The 15,547-nt window shown below is 33.6% G+C and overlaps 1 protein-coding gene across 1 annotated transcript; it reads right to left on the minus strand.

Annotated features, from left to right (window-relative positions):
- Positions 1-14,019: 14,019 nt before the first annotated feature.
- On the minus strand, positions 14,020-14,850 carry LOC131032817 (uncharacterized). Its single transcript, XM_059220924.1, has one exon. It carries the CDS (start codon positions 14,848-14,850, stop codon positions 14,020-14,022), a length of 831 nt encoding a protein of 276 aa, XP_059076907.1.
- Positions 14,851-15,547: the final 697 nt, after the last annotated feature.

Below are 15,547 nucleotides of genomic sequence, written 5' to 3' on the forward strand. Positions count from 1 at the left end.
CATGGTGGAAACTATCTCTTCTCCACTAGGAATGGTGCATGTCTATCTCTTGTTTGCTATGGTGACTATCTTTTTGTCACCCAATGTGGCGAGTATCTATATTTTCCCTTTGTGGTTATTATCAAAATTGATCTTATCTATAGTGGAATCCCTTTGTAGTGAGGAGGTCCTATATAGTGTCTATTCATCTCTATCACTAGTAGATTTCCTTTATAGCAAGGTTGGTTCTACTTATCTTTCGGTAGTGGATTTCCTTCATAGCAAGGTTGGTTATACTTATCTTTTGGTAGTGGCTTTCCTTCATAGAAAGGTTGGTTCTACTTATCTTTGATCATCTATCATAACACAAGTTTCTAGAGTGTGATCTATCCTTTTAATCATTACCATCTACAAAACCACTAGCTGTAGAGCAAGCTAGTGTTTTGGGTCATGTACTATCTCTTCGACATTGATTGCTTCTCTAACTTTTGGTTGAATTCTTCCTTTAAAATTGATTGATCCTTTCTTTCATCTCTCCTTTTTAGAATTCCTCTAAGTGTGGTTTCTTGTATTTTGGGATCTGTGCATATTTTTAAGATAAACCTTTTATATTGAGGTCTTTTTCACTTTGTTGACTCAAAACTTTGAGTTTGCTTGTTATGTGCTTTCATGTGTGTGTTATCGACATGTTCTTATCTATATATATGTTTAGCATGATCTAACCCCATTGTCTTGGGAATTTTCACATTCTAACCTTATTGTCATGCAAATTTATTTGTTCAATGCATTTTCTTCATAGGTCTTCAGCTTGGGGGCATGCTTCCTTGGCTCAAAGATTTGTCTACTTCTTCTATAGTATCCTTTTGTCATCATGGTGTTATTTTATGTTCAATATATTTCCTTTAGCATGAATGTTCATGTTGATTTATAAGCCCACTAAAGTGGGGGAAAATGTAGAGAACATATTGCATACCCCTTTACAATTCCACCTACACTTTTGTAGTCACTTTAGCATCCACTCCCCTAGCATTTGAGTAGGCTGATTTCAACACTCACATTAGCCTTTTTCCTCTTAGGATGCTTAGGACACCTTTTCAACAACTTTCCTTCATATTTTGTTTTATGTTAGCCACATATTTCTCTTGCTACCTATAATTTTATAGTATGATTCATCTAGACACTACCATATTGTGCAGATCCATGTGCCACACATTTGTCTTGTGACATCTTAACATTCAAATATCAGTTTTGTGCATTTCAACACTTGTCACCTATCTTGGTCGGTGAAACGGCTCAAAATATTCTAGATTACTCATCTACCTTCTTTTCCCTCCTCTTTTCTCATTTTAAATGGATCTTTTTTGTTCATTCAAGATCTCTAGTTCCTACATACATTTTCTCTGGGTTCTCTTGGTTCTTCAAGCAATCTCCCTTGACTCTCACAACTTTCTCTTGCTCTCTCTCATTTGCCACAACAATCTCTCATTTTCTAGAGCACTCTCAAGCTCTCAAAATAATCTTTTGCAACTCTCTTAGCTTTCTCAAGCCTCTTTGGTAATATATTTCTATCATTCTATCTATCTCATCTTTGAGCATCTTGGGATTTATCACATCCCCTATCTATTTGATCATTTTATCATTCTAGCTATTTATTTTTTGATCTATCTATCTATATAAGTTGTTTGTAGAGGTGGAAACACCAAAATTGGTGTCAGACTAAGGCAAGCCTCTAAACATAACCCCCTACATTTTTCATCTTCTTCATGTGTGGAGGTTAATTAGGAGCATTTCAATGCATGAGAGTTTTCTTTTTCTTTATTTATTTCAGTTATATCATTTCTATTTGTATTTATCATCTAGTATTTGTTGCTACATTTATAACTTATGGATTTGGTAGGTTAATCAAAATACAGAGTTGAGTTTTTGTGTTAATGTCCTTTATGTTTGTGGTCCATATGAGACTACAACTCACAACATAGACGTCTTTGTGCCATGCTGGTGTCCTTGACTAAGACACTCAAACATACCAAATACTCTCTATGTTTGTTCTTTCAATTTCTTTTATTCCTTCTCTTGTCACAGGGGAGATGAATGAGCAACTTTTGGGTCTTATTTTGTTGGAAGAACTTGAGAGGATTGTTTTTCACATGAGGAAAGGAAAAGCCCGTGGACCAGATGGGTTCCCAGTAGAATTATTTCAAGAGTTCTGGGATATTATCAAATTGGACTTATTGGAAGTAGTCCAGGAGTCCCAGAGGAATAAGCAGATGCTTCGGGCTTTGAATGCAACTTTCATTTCTCTAATCCCCAAGTGTGATGGGGCCAATCGACTAGGCCAATTCTGCCCTATCTCTCTCGACAATGTGATTTATAAGATCATCTCTAAGATGATAGCGGATAGGTTGAAGAAGTGTCTGGGGAATGTTATTTCTGAGGAGTAGAGGGGTTTGTGGAAGGGTGCTAAATTTTGGATGGTGTGGTCATGCCTATGGAGACCATTCATTCTATGGCAACCTCCAAGGAAAAAGCTATGTTTATCAAGCTGGATATGGCTAAGGCTTATGATAGAGTTCGGTGGTCCTTCCTCCAGAAGATCCTCAGAGCTTTTGGTTTTACTGATGATTGGATCCAATGGGTTATGAGTTGTGTTACGTCTACTTCTTTCTTTGTGCTAATCAATGGATATCATACTGAGCTATTTGGTGCTTCTAGGGGTCTTTTCCAGGGGGACCCCGTCTCCCCTTATTTATTCATTCTTCTGGCTGAGGGTCTAGGGAGGCTTATTAAGAATAATGTGGGTCTGGGTATTATTCAGGGTTGGAGATGGGGTAATGACTTGCAGCCAAAGTCTCATTTGCAGTTTGTTGATGACACGACCCTTATGGAACTTGCTCGAATCATAAAAGCTACTAATCTGTGTAAGGTTTTGGATGCTTATCTTGCAACCTCGAGCCAGTTGATCAATGAGGATAAATCTTCTATCCTCTTTTTCAACACTCCTGGAACTATTCAAAGGAGGATTTCTCTTATCTTGAAATTCCAAGTTGGCTCTCTGCCCTTGACTTATTTGGGTATTCCTATTTCTCTTGGTAAGCCTCCTAGGGAGTCATGATAGGGTATCTTGGATAAATTTCGCACGAAGGTTGAACACTGGACTCACAGATGGCTATCCTTTGCTGGGAGGGTTCAACTGATTCAGTTGGTGGTTCAGGCTCTTTTGATCTATCATTGTATGCTTCAAGTGGCTCCTAAGTGGTTCTTGAAGGGTTTGGATTCTCTGGCTAGACAACTATTATGGGCAAGCAATCTTTCCTCTTCCAAATGGAGTCTTGTCAATTGGCACTTGGTGTGTAGCCCGAAGCAGTCAGGGGGCTTGGTTTAAGGAAGTCTATTTTATCTGGGGAATTTCTAGCAGCTAAATTGTACCGGAGGTGGTGTGTTGGGCAGGATCGAGGCTGGGCTAGGATTTTGGCCAATAAATATATGCAGAGGATCTCGATGGAGGAAATCCCTAGATATCCGCTTGAGGGAAAGGGCTCAACGATCTGGTATACTCTTAAGAGGGGGGCTTCTCTCATTAAGACAAGACTCTTTTGAATTTGCAGGAGGGGGGAAGAGGTCCTTTTCTGGAACAACTCTTAGGATGGATACCCCCCATCCTTGATCAGTTTCCTAGCCTTGGGAATCTATGCCAGAGGTTTTTGGAGGTGGGTTGGTCAAGGGTGAGTGACTTCAAGGCTGTTTATAAGTGTGGGTGGCTAGATTTGCAGCGATGGAAGGCTCCTAATGAGTGGTCGGTTGCTAAGATGGAGGAAGAGTGTGATGAGTTGCATGGCATTCTAGCGAGTAGACACTATAGTTTCCTCAAGGGTAGGGATGGGATTGCTTGGTCTCCAAATCCTAAGGGCATCTTTATTGTGTCTAGTAGATACCGGGAACTGTTGAACCAAAGACTAGAGGGAAGAGAGGTGCACTGGTGGAAACAGGTGTGGAATAATTTTTCTTAGACGAAGTGTAACTGCTTTGCTTGGACTTTGGCTTTGAATAGATGCCTAACTTTGGATAATATCTGCAAATGGGGATTCTTGGGGCCTTCTATTTGTGTTTTCTGGTAATGGGGAGGAAGATTCCTCACACCTGTTCTTCAGATGCCCCTTCTTTTTTCTTATTTGGCATTAGTGGTGGGGGGTGTGGAAGCATCCTTGTGTTCATGTGGATTCTCTAGTGGAGTTTTCGAGTAGTTTGGGCAGACCTCCTATCTTGTCCTCCATCCTCCAGACTGTCTGGTATATTGGGCCCATCTTCATTCTGTGGCAGATCTGACTCGAGAGGAACAAGAGGATCTTTCATGAGGTTAGATTGTTTGTTCAACAAGTTTGGAATAGGATCATTGTTATGATCCGGGAGATGGTGGAAGCTAAATGTGAGCTGAATTTTCCTCTAGGTAGAGACAAGGCAGATATTGTGAGTAGGTTTGGTTTGCAGGAGTTGTCTCCTGCCTCAGCTTGTGTCAGGAGAGGTAGACGTGCTATGAAGAAGGTGCAAAGGGTGGGAAGGTGGATACCCCCTTAGGATGAGTTTATCAAAATTAACATCGATGGATCTTCTAGGGGTAACCCAGGCCCTGCTGGAGTTGGTGGTGTTGGCAGGAATAGCATGGGGGAGGTGGTTTTCCTCTTTTCTATGCATAAAGGGTGGGAGCCTAATAATTTTATGGAGGGATTTGTGATTCTCTATACCCTAGAGCATGCTTGGGAGTTGAGACGAAGGAAGGTAATTTGTGAATTGGATTCACAAATTGTTGTTAACTTGTTGACTGAGCGGAATGTGAGTGGGATTCAGTGGCAGTTGGCAGGGATTGTTCAACAGATTCTTCAAATTAGTTCTTTAATGGAGCAGGTGTATTTCATCCACATTCCTCATGAATGGAATAGAGTAGCTGATTGTTTGGCCAAGTGGGCCTCGGAACATGGTAGTGATTCTAAAGTTGAAGGTTGGGAGTTTCTCTCCTCGGATTATTGTTAGGACTTGCAAAAGATTTTTGTTGAGGACATGGATAGTTATGAAGCTGGCTGATCTGGGGCTGGTTTTGTGGTTCATTTCCGGGGCCTTGGGGCTCTGGTTCTCTTTGTAATTCTTGTGTTTGATTTTCAATAAAAATTTTACCCCTTTATTCAAAAAAAAAAACAAACTACACACAATAATTAAAATAAAAGAATCATAGTTGAAATTAAATTATTAAATTAATCTATCAAATATTAAAATATAATTCAAATTAAAGTTTCATGAAGTTAGTTTTTAAAGGTTTTAAAATTAACAACTGTCTGAGGATAAATGTGTCATTAAAAAATAGACATTGGCACAAAGAAATAAAAATTAAAATAACCATTAACAAAAGAATTTAATGGTCAAAATGAATTTTTAAATAACATTGTTGTCGCACAAGAAATACTATAGATTCAAATTGATCCTAACTAAAACAATGGATTAGTAAAATATGAATAATATATTTATCGTTAAAATTAATTAATAATAAAAAATAAAATAAATGATAAGAAATAACATTCACATAAAATAAAAAAAACAAAATACATATACTTTTACCACTTGAAATGATATATAAATTTATATTTTAAAATTTTATTAAAATGTAGAAAAAGGTGTGAGCCACATTTAATATATTTTAAAACTATTTTATAAGTTTTAACCAACATTCAAGTCAGCTTATATATAGAAAATTGAGTTATTGTATTTAAATTAAATTAATTTTAAATTAATTTTATTGGAAATAACTTTAATACACATTTTGACTTTTTTAATTATTGACAAGATATAAGCAACAAGAATTTTAGAAAACTGAATTTTATAGTTACAAAAACCAATAAGAATAAAGTTAAATTGTATTTTCCTAATCATTTAAAATAAAAATTAAATTTAAATTATAGACTTTTTGTTGACAAATTTTTACACTAGGCATTCATTGACTAAATTAATATAAGAATAAAATTCAATGAATGCAAAGTATCTTGCTTTTAGCAAGAACAAATAATAATATATACCCATTCTCGCTATAAAAGAAGGTGCTATCTAGAACCATTTTTAATTTTTTTTTTTTTAAAAATGGCTATAGATGTTCAACCCGCAGTGAAGATACAAAAACCATATTTTATATCATGGTTGGAAATCTATAACCATATTCTAGCAGTAGAACCCACAACGTGCCTAAGCATTTAAAAATCTATACATGTTCAGCAATGAAATACTAGACATATCTATCTATAGAGATGGAGGGGCAAGCAAGGTTTGATAATAGCCTCCAAAGAAAATGCTTTTGGCATAGTGAGTTCAAATCCTTCAATCATGTCCATTACAGCGCCATCTGGAATAGACAACTCAAAGCTCTGACGTAGCTAGGCCAAGGTGTAATGGGCCATTTTTGAAGATGCATGATGGGTCCATAGCTTTGCGAAAGTAAGGCCAGAATCCGGTGAATCGGCTTCTTCTTTCTCAGCAGATGCAGATGTCCAATTATTGGCCACGATGCAGGATGCGGTGGCTTGCCATTGTTGGTCCTCACGTAGTTTGCCAAGAGGAAGGATGCGGTGCCTTACGATTGTAAGTCCTCACGTAGTCTGCGAATAGCAAAAGAGTTACCACTGCCAGAGAAAGGAGAATGATGGTTGCTGCTTCCAACGCCATAGTGAAGCAGGCTTGCTATACGGGTATGCAGTATTGCTGGATTTTATAATCATCTTATATCTTCTAGTCCCATATGTTTCTCTTCCACAGGGTTCAGACGTGATATAAAGAAAGAGGAAACCATTTTGCGTCATGGAAAACGTCACCATACAGAGTAGGTACTAATTTTCCACGGTCTAATTTGTAACGAAGATTGTTCCCAGATTGTTTTGCATTTATTTGAATCGACATTTGGGATAACTTTGCGTGATCAGCTGATGAAAGTGATTGATTGAGCTAATTAGTTGAGGAAACAGAAATTGATTAATGTTAGTCAATTAAAATTAGTACATTTATATTCTAAAAAATAATATATGTAAAATAATGTCAAATAATATCGAGAGATATCATACAATTGTTTTGTATGTTTATTGATTGTCAAGAAAGACATGGAGCTGAATAATGCTGCACTCTTTCACTCTCATTAAAGATGTAACAGTTTTATATATTTAGAGATAAATGACAATGATTCTATTTTAGTCAGAGTAATAAAATAATATTTATAGAGAAACTAAAACATTCATGCATTTACTGTCATCTATATGTCAAATTTATTCAAAATCAATTTTTTGTTTAGGGATATTTGTATGTCATTGTAGATGCCTCTCCGCATAACAAACATTTAATAATACCATTCTAAAAAATTAATCTTATTTTTATAATTTTTTTATTGAGTATAAATAAATTGTCAAGTCTAAGTTAAAATATCAATTATGTTGTAAGAAAAATCAAAACATTAATTATTATTAAAGAAAGTTATGCAAGTAACAAAAGACAAATTTCCATATAGACATGAGAGAACCTTCTTATGTCTTAAAAAAGAGATATGAATAGAACTGATTGTCTCATCACTAGTACACAATGATTGTAATATATTTGCATCTCATACTTGCAAACCAATAAGCATATAGGCTACATATATTATTTGCATACAATTATGGGCTTATTCGCTGATGTTCAATGTTAAACTACAATTAGGGTAGAGGATTATGTAGTTGAGCGCTCTAACTTTGAATCTCTTAAAATCATACATAATGATTTTAAATCTTTCAAATTTTTATAGTAGTTGATTTGGTAAGGCCCATACTTAGTGTTATGTTTACAAGATCACATTATCAAATATGATACTGCATCAACAAGCTTTCTATTGAGGTCTCCAAAAAGAACCCCAAAAATGGATAGACTAATAGTTGTGTATTAAGTTATGTTTTGTTTGTGTATTCATGTGACAGCACATGACTTTTTTTGATCTAGAAATTATGCATTTCATTCAGTTATGTCTATTCACTCACAATTTACCATAAAAAAACTTAAAATCCCAATTAAAATATAACTATACTACAAAAAATATTAAACATTAAATCGACAAATATACTCAATTACTAATTCTTCTCTTCTATCAGTAGTTTTTTTTAATGAATAGTAGCCATTTGTATTAATAGAGATCAAGTCCACTATTCACAAAGAAAAGTAGGGGGATACAAGATCACCCCTTAGGAGTCAAATGAGCAACACTAAGATAAGAATAAAACATAACAACATGGGTTGAGCCCGGAGAGCTAAAAACATAAAATGGTCTGTTAAGTGACTAGAGCAGTGCTCGAAGGAGGTGGATATTTGTCATCCTTAGAACCTCATACATCAAGAAAGTTGGGGTTATCATCCAGAAGGGACCACCCTTATTTAGTAGCAACCTCCTCTGTCTCCTTGTCTTGAGTTGTCTAAGAGGGCAAAATTGCTAGGGCCAATCATAGATAGCCTTTAGAGGAACTAGGGCATCCATAGTCACCACCAAGAGTCAAACATACATTGCCACCACCTAGAACCAACCACCCACTGACACCACCTTCTGTAGGATCCCCCCTAAGGTAGAGAAGTGGAGTGTTGCCAATTGAAATCACTATTGCCACAAGATTGGTGGTTAGGATCCTGGGACCATTGGGTCTAGGAGTAGCCAGTTGGGGAGATACATCCACATCAACAACCACAGAGTGGAGACTAATGGTGACAATCTGAGGGTCTAGTATAGGTACTAGTAGAAGGATCTAAAGGCACTCTAGCAACCATATAAGGGGCATTTCCCCAATGATATAGAAGGGTCTAGAGGTGGGGCTACCTCTAATGCAACATTTTTATCTTGCACTTAAATCTGAAGCATGACATTATTACAAATATAGGCTTGCCTTTGGGTGCTTGTTTGAGGCATATGGGCATGCCAAAGCTGCATTGTCCCTTTTGTGTTTAGCCTAAAACTTTCATCCTCTTCTAGTTTTTTTGTCAGTCTCAGAACTTGTGGAATTGGATTCATGACTTTTCTTCGCCTTTCAGGCTAGAGCATATGGCTCTTCTAGGGATTTCCATCATATCCCTTGCAATGATTTCAAGGTGGAAATCCTCTTCACAATTTGGAAAGATAGGAATTTTTTATTTTATTTTGATAGCTCTATTGACATTAATGTTTCACATTTTACACTATTAGTCATTTTAAAATGTTTCCCTACATCTTTTCTAACATCATCCTAGCAATATAAGAGTAGTATCTTTTATGATTTGCAATGATTCCCATATCTTTCCTATTTAAAAGAATTGCAAACCTTGCTCTCCTACTTGTGGGCTCTGCTCCCACCCTTGACCTATTTGTTGCATTGGGGTCTATAGAGAAGTGTTCTTTGCATGTACCACTAAAGATAAATTCCTTGTTTTGATTGCTTGAGATTCAATGTGGGATATACGACATCTCTCTATTGTTGGTATCCTTTTAATTATTTGAAGAATTCTACCATTTTTACTCTTGTTTGGGTGAGACTATCCTACCTAACCTTATATTTGTGGTGTAAATATATCTTCAAAGCAATTGAAAATAATTTAGATAAGTTTATGAAGGTGGGTCCTAATACAAATTTTTGACATACTTCATTTGTGAGGGTTATAGTTGATATTAATTTATCAAAATCTATAGCTAGTGAGATTATTTATAGGTGAAGGACTATCCTTGGAGCCAATTGACTGATTATGAGGTATTCCTTTTCAATGTATACACTACTTTACTATGGGACATTTGGCCTCTAGTAGTTTTCATGGCTCTCATAATTCCTCTTCCTTTAGGTGGGCTAACTCACTTCCCCAACATATTATGATATTCCTAGATGAATCTATTTATTTAGAGCCTTCTAAGCCCTCCTTTCATACTTTGGTTCTTTCTAATTCCTGCTTTTCCCTTATGGTTCATGATCGTAGTAAGGATGTTTTTTTGTTTTTATGGTTTCTATTGGTCAAACTAAATTTCTTACTATCGATAAAGATACTATTTCTTGAGGTATTTTTCTAACTCAAATATTTTCTACTATCCTACCTTCTTATATTAAAGTTTTTCAATTAGTTGGGGCTTTTGAAGGGGATTCTTCTCCCCCTCCACCTCAACCTTTGGTTTTATAAGAAATATTTGGTTAGAAATTAGTTCATAGAAGGAAGAAAGTACTGAGGTACCCAAGCTTGTATCAGATGATGTTCTATCCTAACTTTGGTTACCTCTTCAGTAGCTTCCTATTTTTGTGTCTGCTAGTGTTTTTTAGTTTCTATAGTGTATTTATTTATCCTATGAATTTTTTAAACTCACTTTATCTCCAAGACTTATGGTTATTTTTCAATTCTCTGTGTTGATCCGTACACATTGAAGGCATTTCCCCTAGTTATCTTAATCAAAATAACATCATCTCTACCAAAACTAAAAAAGAAAACTATGTAGCAAGATGAGAATATCACCAATCTAGCTCCTAGAAAGATTGTGTAATTATGTGGGCTTAGGTTATTAGTTATACTATAAAGACTTTGACATGTGGAGATGATTTTGACCATAATGAGAAATGGCTGATAAGAATACATGGCTTCTAAGAGTTTTGGCTGGCAATAGGAAATAATTTTGTAATAACGATAGGCTTGAAGTATTGATAGATTTTATTCCTTTCTTTTGTCTAATTTGTTTAAATTCTGCATGGTGCAGATGAGAAAAAAAAAAACCATTTTATGTTGAAAAAAATGTTGCCTTACATTTTATGTCAAGAAATTATTTTTAAAAGGTGGATTGTAAAACGATCTATCTAAGTCCCATTGTTTAATTAATTTTTTTTAGTTTTTACAGTTTTTTTGTAACGGTTAACCCCTTATATGCAATATTAAAAAAAATTGGTTGGGAGAGATATAGTTACAAAGAAAAAATATTTTCAAATTAGTTTAAGTCAACAAAAATAAATAATCAATATCAATAAAAGGAGGTAAAAATTTAATCTTATTTCAATATTGTTTATTTTTATGTGTGTATAGACAAATTTTCAATTATCTGTTGTAATGCCAAACACTTTGTAAAAAAATGAAGACATTTTATAAAAATTTATGTAAGTAACATAGACATGATAGAACCTACTTACATCTTCAATATAATTGATATTACAATTTCTTTGCAAGTAGCAATGGAATGGGTAGTTAATAAAGAAGAGAAAAAGAAAGTTGGTTATCTCATCAATACTTCTCAACAAAAGTAATACATTTTTATTGGATTCTAATTTTTAGTTAAGTAAAGAGCCTAGGTATATTGTCTCCATATTATTATATGTGCTTCATTATTGATGATTAATCCTAGACTTCAAGTCACTCTCATTTACTTATTGTAGACTATTTGTCAAAGTCCTATACTTAGAATTAAGGGTTTCATTCCATATCATCAAGTATGATTCTACTTCAACATTATTTTTATTGAGGTTTCCAAAAAAGACTCCCCAGAAAGGATAGACCTATAGTTGAGCATTAAGTTGAATTTTGTTGGTGCACTAATTAGAAACAAATGATTTTTTATCTAAAAAACATACTTCATTACATTATGAATACCCATGATCAATACTAAGAACTTTACACTCTTAATTACTTACTATAATTATCACCTAATTCGTGGTTTGTGATATTTATAAACAACATTGTATGTAGTATATTTTAGATACTAGATGGCAGGTCGATGATCATAGTTCCATGCTTATATGATGTATGTGATACCATACCCCAGTGGGTGTGCATGCATATCTTTAGCTATTTGAAAGGTTATTCTTTAAATTTGATTTAAGGATGTGGGTATAGGGTATAACTCAACTCAATATAGTAGGTTTAAGTTATTCCCCAATAATGATTATGTCCGAGCTATTAGATTAGGTCATGTTTATTTGTTATCCTTAATTGTACTATAATTGAGTACAATGTATATCATGTGTGACCTATGTAAACTTGAATTTGAGTTAAACTTGATTCTAATGTTTTCACATAATTACCTACTTTATGGTAGTTTATTTCTTGTTTACACATATATATAATTTTATAAATTAATTATGTATAATTTTGATTAAATTCTTTTGTAACTTTGGAAAGAGGGAAATATTATTAAAGTAATTTTTAAAAAGAACTACAACTACATTTATTATTTGTGTTTAAAGAAAAATTATTTTCTTTGTTAAATAAAATTATTTAATATATTTTATTCATTTAATCTAAAATTATAAAAATGTAAATTTATTGAGCATTAAATATATTTATTCTTGAAGGGAATGGAACTTCAAATAAAAGAAAATAAAAAATAGAAAATTTGAAAAAGTGCATGAAGGTAAATAAAGTGAGTTTTTATTTATTTTTAGCATTTTTAGAAATTTGGCTCTTAAATCCTTTTTACGAAAATTTAAAAATGGTTGAATTTGGAATCCTTGGTGGAGTGAGCTTAGATATTTCATTGGATGGCGTAGATAATGAGGTTATTGTATTGTGTGGGTGATTCTACTTCTCATGTCAATCCAAATTTGAAGTAATCAGAGGTAATTATTCTCTGCATTACTTTGTTGTTTGAATTCTATGCTCGCCCTTAAGGTAGCACATAGACTCTTTGCTAGAATTGAATTATGAAAAATTAAGTTAGATTTTATTTATTATAATTTTTTTTTTAAATTTCCAATTTGTATCCTTACTATGGAAAAAAAAAATTCAAATTTATTGGAATGTGAATTTTATTGTTTAGAATAGTTATTATTCATTCTAGGATCAAAAGGATATTTTTTATCTTTTGAAAATTTTAGTAAGAAAAAAATAGAAAATTAAGATATATTAATGGAGTTGAAGGTAATTTGTTAGTTTTTGGGATTAAAAAAATTTAAAAATTGAAATCTTAAAGTGAATTTGGATGAATTAGAATTTGGGTTTTTTTTTTCTTAATTGTTTTTCATTGTGTTTCTTAAATATAAATTTCAGTATTCGTTGTTGTGTTTATAAAATCAAGCTTTTATTAATGAGTTCTTGAAGAAATTCTCTTATTTTTTTGGTAAAATTAATTAAAAATTCAAATTAAAATCTAATTTGTATAAACTGGATTGGGATGATTGAATTCTCCTTAATGAATTTTTCAAGTGAATATTTTGAATTCATATTCATTGTTATATGCATGTGAACAAAGACATACCTTTTCACATACAAATCTCAAAAGCACTCAATATCAACAGAGAACACTAAGATTGCATGCAACAAAAAAAATAACTCTGCAAGCATTCAAAAAGAACTTGTTCTAATATCAGACCAAAATATCATTCTAACTAAATTTGGCTTTAATACTATATGTTTGATTAGTCAAAGATCTTTTGGATAGAAGATAGATATTGGATAAACAAGCATACAAAAAAATCAAAATGAATATATTCTACTTTAATATCAAAAATTTCTTATCTAAAATTTCTAAATCAATAGGGTCTTCTTTTACTTTAATATTTTTTGATCTTATTTTGTTAATCAAAATTCATACTAGAAAAAAGCGATGAATGTCAAAATTTGAACTAGACTAATTTTATTGTTCTTTTAACAACCTATTTTTTACCTAAAGAAAGAATGATCAACTAAAATGTTTAATTAAATCCAACAATTATTACTTTACACTACAAAATCAAATGACAATTAAGATTTAAATAGAATTTTAGAAAAAAAATGAAGAATCAAAGATAATTTTAGAAAAAACACCTGCTTAATTCAACACAACAAAAAACTCAACATTGTAGACATAATTGTCCCTTTAATTTCATTCAAACACAAATTCATTCAAGAAAATGGAGGTAAATAATCAACTTGGTTGATGATCAAGAAGAAATCCACACATATAATATAATAGTGAACAATACTGTTTTAATGTTTGACAATCATTTTAATTAGCTACTCTCTTAATATAAGAAAATAGACGTTGCCTGCCCCTTCACAAAAGAATTTACACGTTATCGAAAACCCAGTTCTACATTATCCAACTCGACCTTCCCTCGCAAATGGTTCATTCAGTCTACCCATGGGGATTAACTCCTGCCCTCTCCCTTGTGCTCTGCCTCTGCCACGCCCTCTCCCTCGAGAAGCTATTTCCCCTCCATCTTCACCATTACCACCAATTCTACCTTGACCACGGCCTTGGCCTCTACGAAAGCCATTGTCATTATAATTACCATCATAACCAAACCTGCTCCTCGTATGATCTCCCATGCCATTCTCATTCAAACCACCGTTGCCATATTGAGAATTTGTACGGGATCTGCCTCTACCATGTCCTTGAACTCGAGGAGGGAGATTATCACCATTCTGATTGTGAGAAGCAGCAATACCTCCCCTCCCACGAGAACGAGCTTTTCCCGACACAAATTGAGAATCCTCTCCCTCATATTCATATTCAAGCATAGGCTTAACTTGATCAACTGACAGCGGTGGTTGATAACCTATCGATGATGTGTCAAGTTGGGAGGTGGACAAAGTGATTGTTATTGTGGATACCTGCCGCATTGTTTGCAAAGGCAAAATACCTTCCTCAACAGGCTCCCAATTATCTGTTACAGGAGCAGAGCCAATTGCTGTGTTCTGGTGAAGATATGGAATCCTCCTCTTAATGATCTCTGCAACTTTTACTGCCTTACTAATTGCACTTCCCATTCCCTTCAACACAACTGTAGGTACACCTCTGTCTCCGAGAAGAGTTATTGCATGTGTAATATAGTTCCTAGGCCTCCCCAGGCCAGCTATGCGAATCTCGTTATCCATAATAGGGAAATCAGGGCGAGGCTTCAACACTCGCTCATATTTCTCCATTGTTGGAAGGCTTCGACTTATGCTTACAGATAAACCCTAAACCCTATCCAAAGTTTGATCAAATACGAATTGCGACTTTTTGTTCTGATGTTGAAGGTTAGCTGAAGATGTGCCCTTGCTGCTTGATTGAAACGATTGATTTTGATTGTTGGGTTTGCTTCTATTTATAGGAGTAAGTGAAGCGAAATAAGAGGGGGCTTGAACAAATTGTAAAGCCGACTGGATTTCTCCACAAGCAACCCCCCAATTAATCTTATTCTTAATATAATATATTATATTATATTATGCATATTATATATATGTGTGTGAAATATATTATATAAGAGCATCTTAAAGATAATATATTATTATTAAGAGATATATTAAATATATTTATTTAAAAAAATTGATAATATATAAAATAGATAATTAAATAATGGAAAAAGTTAAGAGTTTTCTTACTTTATTTCAAAAATTGTTTTTATTTTTATTTCTAATTAACAAATTTGATTATGCATTCAAGCATTCTAAATATGGTGTCCAAGCATCGGTTTTGGTAATTTATGGTTTAAGTGATCACACATTATTAGAATCTAATAATGATAAATAAGCTTATTTTTTTCACTTTAAAATAACTTAATTATAGAGAACTAAACACAAAAAAAATGCTTAGTATAAAAAAAATATCTCTCATTGAAGACCTAGATTGACATGAAAA

This window comes from Cryptomeria japonica, chromosome 5 (genome assembly GCF_030272615.1).
Source record: "Cryptomeria japonica chromosome 5, Sugi_1.0, whole genome shotgun sequence".
NCBI lineage: Eukaryota > Viridiplantae > Streptophyta > Pinopsida > Cupressales > Cupressaceae > Cryptomeria > Cryptomeria japonica.

Excerpts from the sequence above, each read along its gene's own strand:
- LOC131032817 (XM_059220924.1), bottom strand. The coding sequence starts at position 14,850 with ATGGAGAAATATGAGCGAGTGTTGAAGCCTCGCCCTGATTTCCCTATT.